The 15884-nt window shown below is 42.9% G+C and overlaps 1 protein-coding gene across 24 annotated transcripts in view; it reads left to right on the forward strand.

The window, feature by feature from the left end:
• The window catches only part of LOC105463938 (Ral GEF with PH domain and SH3 binding motif 1), a 309104-nt gene that overhangs the window by 114861 nt on the left and 178359 nt on the right, over positions 1-15884 (forward strand). For all 24 annotated transcript variants that reach the window (XR_011612999.1, XM_011711384.2, XM_011711385.3 and 21 more), the window contains one exon: positions 463-546. Coding sequence is in view for 23 of the 24 variants with exons in the window: in XM_011711384.2 (XP_011709686.1) it covers positions 463-546 (84 nt within the window). In the remaining variant the exon portion in view is untranslated. The remainder of the gene's footprint in view (positions 1-462; positions 547-15884) is intronic.

The following is a 15884-nucleotide window of genomic DNA, read 5'->3' on the forward strand; positions in this document are numbered from 1 at the left end:
GCAGTGGGCTTGGACTGGGACTTTCCTCACACCAGGAATGTATGATGTCATGTGGCCAGTGAAATCTGAGATATTTTAATGAAGCCCTGGCATCACAACTATGCGGGGTTGAGTTCTGCTGGTTAAAACATTTCTGTGCCCCCTCAGACAATTTGCATTGTAAGAAGGACTTCTGGTCTTAGAGAAGCTGGCAGAGTGGCAATGGATTTCTTTTGGCACAGAAATCCTAGGAAACATGGCCAGAGTTGTGGAGAAAAGTATTCCACTTATCCTCACTTCTGGTAGTCCCAGGATGCACCGTCACCTACAAACCCAGCCCTCCTCTCCCTCCTGGTGAAGATGGGAACAGCCAAGGTGTCAGCTCCTTCCCACCTTCATGCATGCTCATGTTCCCATTTGATGGCCCTGGTGTTTTTGCATCCCAACTAGAATCACTGTTGAAATTCATTCTGTGCTTCCTAGGAACTAGCCAGCTGTGGATGGAGTAAGAAGGAGAAACACAGTCTTGCCCCTAACGTTGTGGCCTTTACCCGGAGGTTTAACCAGGTAAGCAACACCCCTTGCATGTGCCTATCCAGAGAGTAATCTGCTACTGTCCCCTATAGGCTGCGAACCCCCACAAGGCTGTCTTCCAGGCACCTGGCCCCAGATCCACCTTCTCTTCCTGAGTCCCCTACCTTTATCCAGTTTTGTGCCATTGTAGTCTGTTTGCACAGAGCAGGTGGAACTGAACATACCTTTCCTATGCTCAAATCACTTCAGTGACTTCCAGTTTCAGTTAAGCTAAGGTTCAAGTACCTTAATATGCTTTGCAGGGTTTGGCATGGTGGATCTCGTTTCCGTCCACCCCTTCAGCCTCATCTCTTTTCCATCCTCCTGGCCTTTCTTTTCTTACCTGATATATCTTATCTCTGTCCTGTCAGGCCCCCTGTGTGCAGTCTTCACAGCGCAGAATCCTTCCTCCCTGTTCAGCTTCCTTCCTCCCTGTTCAGCTTCCAATCAGATGTCAGCCTGAATATCATTTCTTTGGAGAGTCTTCCCTGAATCCCCAGACCGTATGAGGTCACACATCCCCACATTGTACCCTATACTCCGTGTGGTCCTTTATTAGTTTGTCCTCATGTTGTATCACTCTGTAGTCTCCACCTTCCTTGCCGGCCTGGGAGCCCCATGAGCATGTCTATCTTGTTCATTACCCACCACCTTGCCCAACGTCAGGTCTGTCATAGACCCTCATTAACTATGTATGGAACGAATATATGAGGTGCTCAGGAAGTACTTTTAAATTGAGTTTTCTTGAATTCCTGATGGCCTGATCCCTGGCCCTGCGCTACTTTAAACTGACTTGGTCCGACCAGAACCTGTGCTCCAGGGATGAAGATCTGGAATGATGATTGGAGACTTGGATCAACTGAGGGAGGTAGGGTGTCTTATTTCTCAGCCAGACCTGCATGATCCTCAGGAGAAGGCACACAAACCAAAGCCCCAAATTGTACTGTTGACAGATTTCCTTCCTTCTTATTTTTCTGGTTTCAAATGAGGCCAGTGGCCTAGAGGTTGCTAGTATGTATGACTGGCCCTCTGGGTGATGGGGCCTGGATTCCCTTTGGGCCCTCTCTCCAGCTGGGCCTTCTCTCTCGGAAATGCTTGATCTTGTGCATCACTGTTGCTCAATCCTCTCCAGGCTTCTCCACCCTTGACCTTCCACCGCAAGGCCAGTGGGATCCTCAGAGAGGCACCAGCTTGTAGTTTGAAGATTGAGGCTGGAATTAGCATTATTATTATTTGATGAGATATAGTAGGAACCAAGAAAGACCTAGGTGCATCTGGAGTAGGAGCTGCACACTGTTTGTTTTGAAAAGAGAATTTCCAAAGTCTTATGCTTCTTTTTTCTTTGTTTTGAAAAATCGTCTCTTTTCAACTGAGCTCAGTCTTAAAAAAAAAAAAAAAAAAGTGTGAGAATTTTGTCAGGGGATTCATAGTTTCCTTAAAACTATTTGACTGGGAGCCAACTCAGTCCCTACCTCTGACCAGCCACAGAGCTCCCAGAGGAGGGGCAGCTGGGGGCTCTGATGTAATCTGCTTTGCACGCGGATGCCAGGTCAACTTGGCAAAGGCGGTGTAGCTTGTTCTGTGAACAATTGTGTTGTGTCCAGCTCAGACCAAGTGATGAAATGAGCCAGAAGCAAAGTCACATTTTTTTTCAAACAATGCTCTGGGAAATGGTCTTCCTGCTGGCCCATCAGCCAGTCAGAGAGCCAGCAGCTCCTGGACGTAGCCCTGGTAGCTCTGGTTTGAAAACTGGCCAGAGGCCAGGCCTGGTCAGCCACTGGGGCTGCCTTCTTTGGGATGAACTTGTTGGCGTCCCTTCCTTGCAGAGCTTTTATGTGTAAGAACAAGACTCATTAGACTCCAAATAAAAGAAAGCAGGTCACTTACCTGTCTGAGCCCCAGCTTTCTTTTCTGTAACTGAGAATAATAGTAGTGCTCTCCTTGCACAGTTGTTATGAAGAATAAATGGAATATGAAGAGCTTTAGCACAATGTCTGGCATGTAGTAAGCATCCAACTGTTTTGGGAGAAGAAAAGAGAAATATTAAGATCAGCTGATTGGGAGGAGGTTGCCAGGGGATTTGAGGCTTCTTGTGGCCAAACAGAAACCCGGTGGCTAGTGCTTGCCTGCTTCTCCATGGGATCTGAGTCCCTTGGGATTTGCTCATAGAATGGTGGAGATGGAAGAGTTTGGCCAAGTTCACTAAAGGTCTTTTATGAGCCAGGCCTATGTCACAGCCCCAAGGAATACACCGTGTAGCACAGAAGTTCTCAATCTTTTTTGGGTCTTGGGTTCTTTTGAGAATCTGACAGTATCACATATGAATGTTGCCCCAGAAAACTGCACAGATATACAAATTTGCATTTAATTTTAGGGTGTTCACTGCCTTCCTGAAGTTTATGTGTGGACATTTATGGGTCTGTGGACAATAGGCTGAGAATCTGTGTCTCAGGGAATCCAGCAGGCCTGGGTGTGAGTCTTATCGCGACAACTCAGTAGCTGTATGATCTTGGGTTGGCTTTTGGCCTCTCTCAGCCTCATAGGCCTCATTTATAAAACAGGAAGAATCATTTCAAGTGGTTTTTGAAGACTAAACAAGAATCATGAATATAAATGGGTTAGCCCAGTACTTGACACTTAGTAAACATTCCACGTAAGGTTAAACAAAGGGGCAGAGTAGTGGGAGCTATGAGCTGAAAGGAAGGTTAAGACCAAACCAGCAGGCTTGGGCCTAAGTGCAAGGTTGGGCTTGTATCACAAAGATGCTGAAATTTTTGGAAAAGGTGAAGAGGGAATTGGGAGAAACGTGGTTCTAGTCTAGGCTGTGCTGCTAACTTGCTTTAAGGCCCCTCCTCTCTTTGGGTCTCAGGACCTTTTTATATTCATGGAGATTGGACAGGGCCAAATGTTCCCAACTTTTCTCATGGACACATTTTATAATTCCTAATGACTGAAACCCCAGCTCAAACTCAGGTAAGCACAAAAGAGAGCTTCATGGCTTATATATAATAACTAAGTCTAGAGAGATACTGACTTCAAATATTGCTGAATCTAGGCAGCGGGGACAGTACTGTCTGAACTCGGTCTTGCTCTCTCCACCTCCAGGTTCTGCTTTCCTCTGAGCTGGTTCCACCTCAGGTAGCTTCCCCCTGTGGTTGCAGGATGGCTAGCAACAATTCCAGGCTTGTATCATATTCCAAGGGCAACCTCAGGAGAAAAGACCTGCTGCTTTTTCAGTAGCTCTATCTGATGCCCTGGAATTGAGACTCAGTGGCTCAGATTGCCCTGGCTTGTGACCCATCTTGTTTGTTATGATCTAATCACTCTGACCAGGAAGACATGAAGGTCTGATTGGCCAGGTCTTGGAAACAGGCCTTCCTATGGAGGAGTGGTGGTAGGCCTAGACCACATGGACTGAGAATGGAGAAGGGGTATTTCCTCAAGGAAAATCAGGGAGTTCTGGAAGGAAGAAGCTAAGAATGAGGGCCAGAAAGGAAGACAGTTAGTTATCATAGACCTTCTTTTCTCTTGTACTCTTCCAGTCTGCTCTGAGCTTTCTCCCCAGTCCATTCTGTTGATACCTTGTCACTCTCAAGTCCTGTCTGCCCTCTGAATTCCCAGGCTCACGAGCCTACTCACTATTTTTAAAACATGTATTGAGCACTTATGCTGAACTTATTGAGTCGGATACTATGCTAAGCATTTTACCCGTGCTATCATACATGCTATTTTACAGTTATTTCATGGATAAAGAAACAGAGGCTCTGCAAAGTGAAACAACTTGCTCAAATTTACATAGCTGGTGAATTCATCTGCTTAAGGGGCCTCCTGGTTTTTTTCTGAACACTTTTCTAATAGAACCTTCTGCTTTGCCAAACCTAATTTACCACAGGACTGGGAGACAATGTTACCTTTCTCCTGTCTTCCAAATGCTATCTCTAAACAGTTATTCTTTCCTCATTGTGTAATGCTCCCTTTTATGTGACTCTCATTACTCTAGTTATATTCATTTGCTTATTCAGTAGTCATTGACTGGATATGTACTAGGCTCTGTGCTGGTTCAGGGGGTCAACAGTAAACAAGTTGTCACCCTTGCCATTGTCAGCTCATAGTTGAGTGTAGGAGGCAAACATGATGGAGGCGATTCCAGTCCAGGGGAGTCCATGCTAGGATGGGGAAACCAGAGGAGAGGCATGTGCAGGAGCAAGGGAGGCCAGAGTGGGGTCTGTTCCTTCAATCTGTGTGAGGGATTGGAGATGTAAACTGGCTGGGCACAAGAAAATATTAGAAGACAAAACGACAGCTCTTGGTGATTGATTGGATATGGAGGGAAATGACAGAGAAGAGTAAAAGAGGGTCCTCTTTGGGTATTTGGGCAGTGCCATCCTTGAGACAATGAACACAAAGGAGGAGCAGTTTTGAGAGTTAGAGATGAGTTAGGTTTGGACATGTGGAATGAAGCATGCAGGAGGTCATTGGATATTTGAGTCTGGAAGTCGGGGAAAGGTCCAACCTGGAGATGCAAATGTTGGAGTCATCTGCATTTGAAGGCCCCGGGTCAGTGAAATCATCCAAGGAGAAACAGAGGCCCAAGTGAGTACCTGAGGATTGCTGACATTTAAGGGATGGGCGGAGGAGAGGAGGCCACACAGAAGGCAGAGAGAGAGCATCCTGGGAGCAGAACACTTGGTGATATGGAAAGGGCAGTGTCTGGAAATCAGTGTTTCAGAAATGAGGGAATGCTACAGAATGAGTCATCCAAGACAGGGCTAAAAAAGAGTCCTTTGAATTTAGCAGCAAGGGCAGTTTTGCAGGGATGTAGCAGGTTGAGTGGTAGATGTGAGGCAACGAAGAGAGCAGGTGTAAGTGTTTCTTACAACACTGGCTCCAAGGGGAGTTGAGAAGGGAGTGGCTGGAGAGTGGAGTCAAAGAAGTCCTGGGAGGTGGTTGCATGTTTTTTTTTGTTATTTGAAGTGAGCAGAACCTTAGGGATGTGAAGGAGCCAGTGGACCTGGAAAAGTTAAAAATGAGGAAAGAGAGTCTCAGAAAAGGTGGAAGAAGCCAAGACCTGGGTGCCTTTTCAGTGTAAGGGCTGAGTGAGCAGAAAGGAAAGGGGCAGATGTAGACCCATTTGTTGGTGCAGTACAAGGAGAGTGATGGCGTTTCTTCATCAGTGAAATGGGAGGGAAAGAGGGAAGGAGTGGGGTGAGAAGATTGATGAGTTTGGGGAAAACTTGAAAAAAGCTGCTTCACAGGAAAGGAGAGAGAGTTGGCGCTGGAAATACAGCAAGACTCGGGCAGTGATGGTGGCCCGGATGAAATAGACATTGTAGTTTTCTAAGTGGCCCCAGCGCATGTGGGTAGTAGATGGTTTTCTCTGGTTGCACTTCTCAGCCTAGGAGTAGGTGCACGGAAGAGCAGATGGTTAGACCCATCCCCTTAGGGGTTGGCAAAGCAGATTTTTTGGAAGGATCAAGATGCAAGGGAAGTTTAGCTAGTGGCAAAGAAAAGGCTGAAGTAGGCCAGGCGTGGTGGCTCACACCTGGAATCCCAGCACTTTGGGAGGCCAAGGCAGGTGGTGGATCGTCTGAGGTCAGAAGTTCAAGACCAACCTGGCCTACATGGCGAAACCCCATCTCTACTAAAAATACAAATATTAGCTAGGCGTGGTGGTGCACACCTGCAGTCCAAGCTACTTGGGAGGCTGAGGCAGGAGAATCACTTGCAGAGGTTGCAGTGAGCCGAGATTGTACCACTGCACTCCAGCCTGGGCGACACAGTGACACTCTTGTCTCAAAAGAAAAAAGGCTGAAGTGACAAATGATAGGGGATTGTTCTGCTTAAGAGGAAAAGGATTCCAAGGAAAAGGGCTGCCAGGGAATCCCGTACATGGTGAGAGGAAAGGTCTGACGCAGTGGGGGTCAAGGAGAGAGTAAGGACTAGAATATTTAAAGCTTGTGGCCCCAGACGGAACTGAAGTTTTCTGACGTAGAGCAGATCTGGGAAGTCAAGAAGAAGGAGGCGACTCAGGTGGTAGGGAGGTCTAGTTGCTAAAGTTGAAGTGCTCAAGGGATCCGAGGCCAGGGTCATTTGCAGTGATGTTGAAGTTGCCCAAGGAAGAAGGGGGCAGGATTGGTATGGAGAGGAAGATAGCAATCCAGATCCTGATCTGTTTACCATCTTTACCATGGAATCATAAACGTGTAGCCTTTTCACACGGACGCTTTTCACTTAGCGATATGTAGTTAACATGGATGAATTTACTTTATATGTCTTGACAGCTCTTTTGTATGTGTGTATTCCATTGTATGCATGGTTTGTTCATCCATTCACCTACTGAAGGACATCTCGGTTACTTAGTTACTTCCAGTTTTGACAACTATGAATAAAGCTGCTACAAACATGTGTGTGTGTGTGTGTGTGTGTGTGTGTGTGTGTGTGTGTGTGTACTAAAGTTTTCTTTCTTTCTTTTTTTTCCCCGAGGCAGAGTCTTGCTCTGTCGCCCAGGCTGGAGTGCAGTGGTGTGATCTCGGATCACTGCAACCTCCACCTCCCGGATTTAAGCAATTCTCCTACCTCAGCTTCTGAAATAGCTAGGATTACAGGTGCATGCCACCACACCCAGCTAATTTTTGTATTTTTAGTAGAGATGGGGTTTCATCATGTTCACCAGGTTGGTGTCGAACTCCTGACCTCGTGATCTGCCCACCTCGGCCTCCCAAAGTACTGGGATTCCAGGCGTGAGCCACTGCACCTGGCCAGGTTTTCAAATCAGCTGGGTATATGCCTAGGAGCACAAGCTAGGTTGTGTCTGTCCCATTTTGTATTCTCACCAGCAATGAATGAGTGTGTGGCTTCAATCCTTGCCAGCAATTGATATTGTCAGCTATTTTGTGTTTTAGGCATTCTAATATGTGTGTAGTAATCTTGCTTTTCTCAGCTTTATCCAGGTCACTCTTGGACAGTTAAGTCTGGTTCTGGGTGCCTCACATGAGGGGTGAGGGTGGGAATTATCACACAGGAGTGGCGTAAGTATTACAGCGACTAGAAGAGTAGGGAAAAGAAGACATGTTATACGGGGATAAGTGGAGGATCTGTGAGTGAGAAGACTCAGGGAGAACGACATCAAGGTTTTCAAGCAATTGAGGAGTTCTTAATGGGGAAGCGGGATTACACATAATCTATGGGGCCTGGTCAATAAGTTCAGGGCCCAAGGGATGGAAATGGGGAGGCAGTTGGCCTTCTCCTAATATAAGGAAGTTTCTTAACCATGAAGGCTCAGGCAGAGACCAGACAAGGGCTTTACTACTGTAAAGCTTTACAGCTTTACAGCCCATCCAGCTGTCAGGGCAGGGAATAGGTGGGACCTCTGAGATTCTTTCAAACTCTTGGTTTCTAAGAAAACTGTGAATGGGCTTATGAGAAATTTGTGGCAAAAGTAGATTTTTCTTAAGAAATAATAGTATTCTTAAACTTGGATTTTTCTTGTTGTTTTTCTTTGTTTTATTCTTTGATTATTTTTATTCATGGTTGGTTAACTGAATAAAGTTGTGTCCATAGCTATTCTGTTTTTTTTTTATAATTCCACTGTGGCATTTCCCAGATATCATAGTCCTCAGTAACTAAATGCCAGTGCTACCTATACCACTATAACAATAATTGTGTTAATAATAGCTTATGTGTATTAAAGATTTATTAGCATCATGACCCACTGGGGATATACTCCAGGTATGTTTGGCTCCTTCAGCAATTGGAAATCAATTAATGTAGCCCACTGTAAAATAGGCTAGGGTAGAAAAATTGTATTATTATATCATTTGACCTGAAAAAGCATCTGACAAAGTCCAGTACTCATTCATAATTAAAAAAAAAAAAAAAAAAAAAAAAAAAAAAAAAAACTCAGCCAATTAGGAATAGAACAGAACTTCTTCAACTTGATAAAGAACATCTACAAAAGTCCTTCAGCCAACATCACGCATAATGGTAAGACACTGAATACTTTCCCCCTAAGATTGGGAACAAGGCAAGGATGTGCTCTCTTACCCATTCTGTGCAACGTCTTACTGCAAGTCCTGGCTAGTGCAGTAAGACAAGAAAATAAATAAATAAAATGTATACAGATTGGAAAGGAAGAAGTAAAACGACCTTTATACATAGGTGACATGATTATCTAGGTAGAAAATTCCAAAGAAATCTCCAAAAATACTCCTTGAACTAAGAAGTGAGTAAGCAGAGTTGCAAGACACAGGCCAGTATGCAAAAGTCAGTTGATTTCATCTAGACCAGCAATGAGGAACTGCAATTTGAAGTTAACAAACGATACCATTTACAATATCACCAAAACAGCAACAACAACAACAAAAACACACAAAAAAAACAGGTATACCTCTAACAAAATATGTACAGGTTCTGTTAATGTGGAAACCTCAAAAACTGATAAAAGAAATCAAACTAGAGCTAAATAAATAGAGAAATATTCCATCTTCATGGATTGGAAGACTCAATAGTGTTAAGATGTCAGTTCTTCCCAACTTGATCAATAGATTCAGTGCAATCCCAATCAAAGTCCTAGAAAGCTGTTTTACAAATATCAAATATCGGCACAATACTGAAAAAGAACAAAATTGGAGGACTCTACCTGATTTCAGCACTTACTGTAAAGCTACAGTTATCAAGACAGCATGGTATTGGCGACAGAATTGATCCCGTACATAGGTCGATGGAGCCAATAAATAGACCTACAGAAATATGGTCAGCTGATCTTGGAGAAAGGACAAGTGGTGCTGGAAGAATTTAAATATTTGTGTGTATATGTAAAAAAAAAAATGAACCTAGACACAGACCTTAGACCTTTCCTAAAAATTAATTGAAAATGGATCATAGGCCTAAATGTAAAAGACAAAACTGTAAAACTTTTAGGAGAAAACATAGAAGAAAACCTGCACGACCTTGGATTTATTAATGAGTTATCAGATAAAACACCAAAAGCACAGTTCATGAAAGAAAAAGAAAGTTGGGACTTTATGAAAATTAAATTTTTTCACTCTGCAAAACACATGGTAAAGAGAATTAAAAGACTTAACACAGATTGGGAGAAAATATTTGCAAAACACATATCTGATAAAGGTCTTGTATCCAAAATATACTCTTGAAACTCAACAATAAGAAAACAGCCCAATTAAAAAATGATCAAAAGATCCGAAGAAACCTCACCAAAGATATGCAGATGGCAAATAAACATATGACAAGATGCTCAACATTATTTATCATTAGGGAAATACAAAACACTACATACCTATTAGAATGTCTAAATAAAACAAGCAAAAAACCCTGATAACATCAGTTGCCGTCAAAGATCTGAAGCAACACAAACTCTTACTCATAGCTGGTGGGAATGCAAAATGAGACACTCAGTCCAGCAACTGCACTCCTAAGTATTTACCTAGCTGATCTGAAAACTTATATCCACACACAAAAAACAGCACACAAATGTTTATAGCACCTTTATTCATAGTTGTTGAAAATCAGAAGTAACCAAGATACCATCCTTCAGTAGGTAAGGTAAATGGATAATGAACCATGGTAAATCCATACAATGGAATAGTATTCATCCAAAAAAGAGAGAATGAGCTATCAAGTCACATAAAGACATGGATGAACTTTTTTTTTTCTTTTTTTGAGACAGAGTTTAGCTCTTGTTCCCCAGGCTGGAGTGCAGGGACGTGATCTCAGCTCACCACATCCTCCACCTCCTGGGTTCAAGCGATTCTCCTGCCCCAGCTTCCTGAGTAGCTGGGATTATAGGCATACGCCACCATACTCGGCTAATTTTGTATTTTTAATACAGATGGGGTTTCTCCATGTTGGTCAGGCTGGTCTGGGACTCCTGACCTCAGGTGATCCGCCTGCCTCAGCCTCCCAAAGTGTGGGATTACAGGCGTGAGCCACCATGCCCAGCCCGAATATTTAAAAAAAAAAAAAAAATTTTTTTTTTCAGCTTTTATTTTACATTTGGGGTACATGTGCAGCTTTGTTACATGAGTGTATTGCATGATGCTGAGGTTTTGGGGTATGAATGATCTTGTCACCCAGGTAGTGAGCATAGTACCCAATAGGTAGTTTCTGAGCCTTTGCCCCCTCTCTCTCCTTCCTCTCATAGTCCCCAGTGTCTGTTGTTCTCATCTTTATGTTTTGGATGAATCTTAAGTGCATATTGCTAAGTAAAAAAAGCCAGTCTTGAAAGGTTACATATGGAGGATTCCTTTCCTCTTTTCTTCCTCCTCCTGAATCATTATTGTTGGTTTATTACAGAGCAAAGAAGATGTTCTTGCTAGCAACAAATCAATCAAGTTATCAACATAATTATACTTTTACATTTATATTTCCTTTTTTGACATTCTGGAAAAGGTAAAGCTATAGAGATGATGATAAACAAATCAGTGTTTGTCAGGGCTTTGGAAAGGGGAGAGGGCTAAATAGGAGAAGCCTGGGTTTTTTTTTTGTTTGTTTTTTTAAGGCAGTGAAACTATATGATATTATCATGATGGATACATGACATAGTGCATTTGTGAACTTTATAGCACCAAGAGGAAACTTTTTTTTTTTTTTTTTTTTTTTTTGGCGGAGTCTCGCTCTGTCACCCAGTCTGGAGTACAGTGGTGCGATCTCGGCTCACTGCAAGTTCCACCTCCCGGGTTCATGCCATTCTCCTGCCTCGGCCTCCCGAGTAGCTGGGATTACAGGCAACCCCAACCACGCCTGGCTAATTTTTTTTTGTGCTTTTAGTAGATAATGGAGTTTTACCGTGTTAGCCAGGGTGGTCTCGATCTCCTGACCTCGTGATCCACCCGCCTCGGCCTCCCAAAAGTGCTGGAATTACAGGTGTGAGCCACCTAGCCCAGCCCCCGAAACCTTAATATATACAAAGTTTTTAAATTCAACTTGAGGAATCTTATAATGTAACAACATGTAACAAAATGTTACATGTTGTTACAGATAATGTTATAAAATGATACAGCAGAATGTAACAAAAGAATCTATTATAAAAGTGTGAACAACCTCACTAAGGAGGAGGAGAGAAAACATTGCTGACCTAAGTAAATCGGTAATAGAATGGAGCCTATAAGACTAAAGACAAAGGAACTACGTATAAGCATCATACTCTGTTTGATAAAGTTGTTTCCCTAGGGGGACGGGTAACAATTCTGAAACCATTATCCTTGTACACTGGAATCAAACTATATAAGAAATGGGTGAATATAAGAGAGTATAAGGAAATGAGTGGCAGATGGTGGGAACCAATCTCATTATTGGAGTGGGAAATTACAGATAAGCTAAGTGTGAGGAGGCTAGAACGATCCATGTGGTAATGGGTTACAGTTGGAGACATCAATATGAACTCATGTGTAACTTAATGCAGATGTAGATGGTTACATATAGAAATCTTTATAGATATGTGTATGGGCATGGGTTAGTACACACACACACACACACACACACACACACACACATTTCTTGACTCCGCCAGCTGAGAGGACCCAGAAACGATGATACCCCAGTAGCAACAAGCATACTTCATACCTGTCTTGTGCTAATCTTGGTTTCTAATACTGTTACTTGGTAAAAGGAACCAATGTTCCTTGGAGAAATGACTAATTTTAAGACTAAGGCAAGAAATATAGAATATGAGCCTGTTGCATATTGTATTGCCAGAAGGTAAGGAAGTGCTCAAACTAACAAAAACAATACAGGGGTTATGTCAAAGGGATGCAGGAGCCAACTGAAAGAACTCTCGAAGGCCAAAGCTGGAACAACTTGAGCAGCATGTAATAACAGTATTGAGTTGTAACCCAAAGTGTAAAATAAATATTCACAAGTCTATACTGATAGAAATAAATGCGAGAGAATCGGCAAATCTCTCATGCAGAAGAATTTCAAATAATCTATGTAAATTAGACCTCAAGAAGGTAGAATGTAACTTCCCACTCATTAAATATTGGCTGAGCTTAGTGACTTCCTTTCAGAGTTTGAGGTGGTAGTGTAAATTGCATAACCAATTCGCTATCAATGGGCTTTTAAAAATTGTAGATAGTGCTTCAATGAAAGCTTGTATGTATGTGTTTCTATATTTCTGTATTTTTTTTTTTTTTTTTTTGAGACGGAGTCTCGCTCTGTCCCCCAGGCTGGAGTGCAGTGGCCGGATCTCAGCTCACTGCAAGCTCCGCCTCCCGGGTTTACGCCATTCTCCCGCCTCAGCCTCCCAAGTAGCTGGGACTACAGGCGCCTGCCACCTCGCCCGGCTAGTTTTATGTATTTTTTAGTAGAGACGGGGTTTCACCGTGTTAGCCAGGGTGGTCTCGATCTCCTGACCCCGTGATCCGCCCGTCTCGGCCTCCCAAAGTGCTGGGATTACAGGCTTGAGCCACCGCGCCCGGCCTATATTTCTGTATTTTTATAAGGTAAATATTCTAGGGAGACTATACCTTAAACATCTTGAAAGATATGTTCAAGTTGTTCTTCAAAATGTTACTGATTTCCATTCCTCCAAACAGTATATAAGAGTACCAATGTCTACATGCTCTTGGTACAATATATGACTCACAACATGTATTTTTATTTGCTACACAAAGAGTTTTTGTCAATCAATAATAAGAAAAAAACTGCTTGGGTGACATAGTAAGACCCCATCCATACAAACAACAACAACAACAACAACAACAACAACCAGGTGTGGTGATGTGTGCCTGTAGTCTCAGCTACTTGACAGGCTGAGGTGGGAGGATACTTGAGCCCAGGAGTTTGAGGTTGGAAGGAAAGATGTCCCAGTAGAAAGATAGTTCTCCATAAGGACCTGCATAGGCAATTCAGAAGGCAAATAGTACAAATGACCTATAAGTGTTTGGAACAAAAAATGTTAACTGAGAAAAAGCAAAACAAACAAACAAACAAAAAACACCTGAATAGTCATGAAAGAAATGTGAAATTGAAACTGTGAAATACCATTTTTTTCCACTGAATTAGTTAAAAAAAAATGATAGTAACTGGTATTGGCCTGTGTATGGCAACATGGATCTGCTTCAACGTGTTGAGGAGTAAACAAATAGACCTTTTGGAGGCCGTGTTTTTTTACATATACTTTTTTTTTTTTTTTTTTTGAGACGGAGTCTCGCTCTGTCGCCCAGGCTGGAGTGCACTGGCCGGATCTCAGCTCACTGCAAGCTCCGCCTCCTGTGTTTACGCCATTCTCCTGCCTCAGCCTCCCGAGTAGCTGGGACTACAGGCGCCCGCCACCTCGCCCGGCTAAGTTTTTGTATTTTTATTAGTAGATACGGGGTTTCACCGTGTCAGCCAGGATGGTCTCGATCTCCTGACCTCATGATCCGCCCGTCTCGGCCTCCCAAAGTGCTGGGATTACAGGCTTGAGCCACCGCGCCCGGCCGTACATATACTCTTGAAAACAGGTACACCCACTTTTATTCACTCCACTTTACAGGAATTTATCTGAGGACCTCAATAAAAAGTGTACAAACATATGTATAAAGATGTTCATCTCAGCATTATTACAACAAAATTAGAAATAACCTATTCAACAGTAGAGGGTTATTTAAGAAAATGATGATACTTCTCTATGATGAAATACTTGGAAGCTGCTAAAAATTGTAGAGGAATATTCACTTATAAAAATTCTTGTGATATATAATTAATATACAGCAGTTTAGTTTTAAAAGACAAACATGTTCTATATAGAGAAAAAGAAGATGGTCGGGCACAGTGGCTCATGCCTGTAATCCCAGCACTTTGGGAGGCCGAGGCAGGCAGATCACCTGAGGTCAGGAGTTCAAGATCAGCTTGGCCAATATGGTGAAACCCCATCTCTACTAAAAATACAAAAATTAGCCAGGTGTGGTGGTGCATGCCTGTAATCCCAGCCACTAAGGAGGCTGAGGCAGGAGAATCCCTTGAACCCAGGTGGCGGAGGTTGCAGTGAGTGGAGATCGTGCCACTGCACTCCAGCCTCGGTGACAGAGCGAGACGCCCTCTCAAAAAAAAGAAAAAAAAAAGAAAATAAAGACCAGAAGGACACATACCACAGTGTTTATAATGTTGATCTATATGTGAGACTGAAATTTCTTTCTTTTTGTACTTATCTCTGTTTTCCTTGTTTTCTGCATCAAACTTCTGAAGTTAAAAGCTTAAGTTTTCTTTTCTTCAGTCATTAGAAAAGAGAATAAAATAAAAAGTTTTTAAAACTATGCTGATTCTACCTTTTTAATGTCTTCCTTATCTCCCTCTTCTTTCCATCTCCTTTGGCATGGCCCTGGCTCAGACCTCCTCATATCTCACTGAGACCATTGCATCAGTTTTCTAATGGGTGTCTCTATCCTTCCAAAGGATCTCATCTATCACCCTGCTCAGAAGCCTCTGAAAGTCCCTGTGTAGAATAGTGTTTTAGCTCCTTCCTCTCACCTTGTTGCACCAGTCCTACCCTCCCCACCACACACCCAGTCTGGTCTTTTTCTCCCTCCCCACCCTCATCCTCATTCATGACCCCCACCCACAGTACTCCTGCAACACCACCTAGCCATCCCTGGTCATGGAACATATAGCCACACTTCAGTCTTCTCTTGTTTAAAGTCTACCCATCTTTCAAGGCCTGTCTTCTTCGAGAAGCCTTCCTCTATCATTATTAGCTCTCTCATACTTTGGTTTACTGTTTGAACTTCTTCCATGGCCATGATTACCAGCTGCCTTCTAATATAGTGATTCCTTAAGGATTCTGCCTCCTCCTTTGGTCACCTCAATTTCAGGAAGGTCTGGACTCCCAGTGCCTGGAACCCGCACACAGAAGGGGCTTCATGGAACTCTGCTGAATCGAGTTGTTGACTCAGAGTTGCCTCTGCACAATGTGTGCTGCAGCTCCAGAGTCAGTGCTTCCGTGTTCCATAGTACGCCTTAAACATATGATTCTCTGACATGCAGGAATCTGTTAAATTATACATGTAAACTATCACGCTTGAGTGTGATAATGTGGCATCAACATGTAAGGTTTATGGGCACTCCATTTTGTATTTAGAAAAACTTTTTTCTGCACCTGGCTAGTAAATATTGAGTCTGAACTTAATTGTGGGCAATTCCTTGGAAAAAATGATTCTGTGGAAACCCAGTCATGTCCTGGAGGCAACCACAGATAATTACACTGAGAAAACATTTCTATAATACTCCTGCTTAACATAAAAAGCACATTGTTGAATCTTGGTTTCTCTTTCTTTGCTTTCTGTTTGAAAGGTGATTGTATTTCAATAACGATAATACATTTTATTGCAGCAGTAAGC

The sequence above is a fragment of the Macaca nemestrina genome, chromosome 14, assembly GCF_043159975.1.
Source record: "Macaca nemestrina isolate mMacNem1 chromosome 14, mMacNem.hap1, whole genome shotgun sequence".
Classification (NCBI taxonomy): Eukaryota; Metazoa; Chordata; class Mammalia; order Primates; family Cercopithecidae; genus Macaca; species Macaca nemestrina.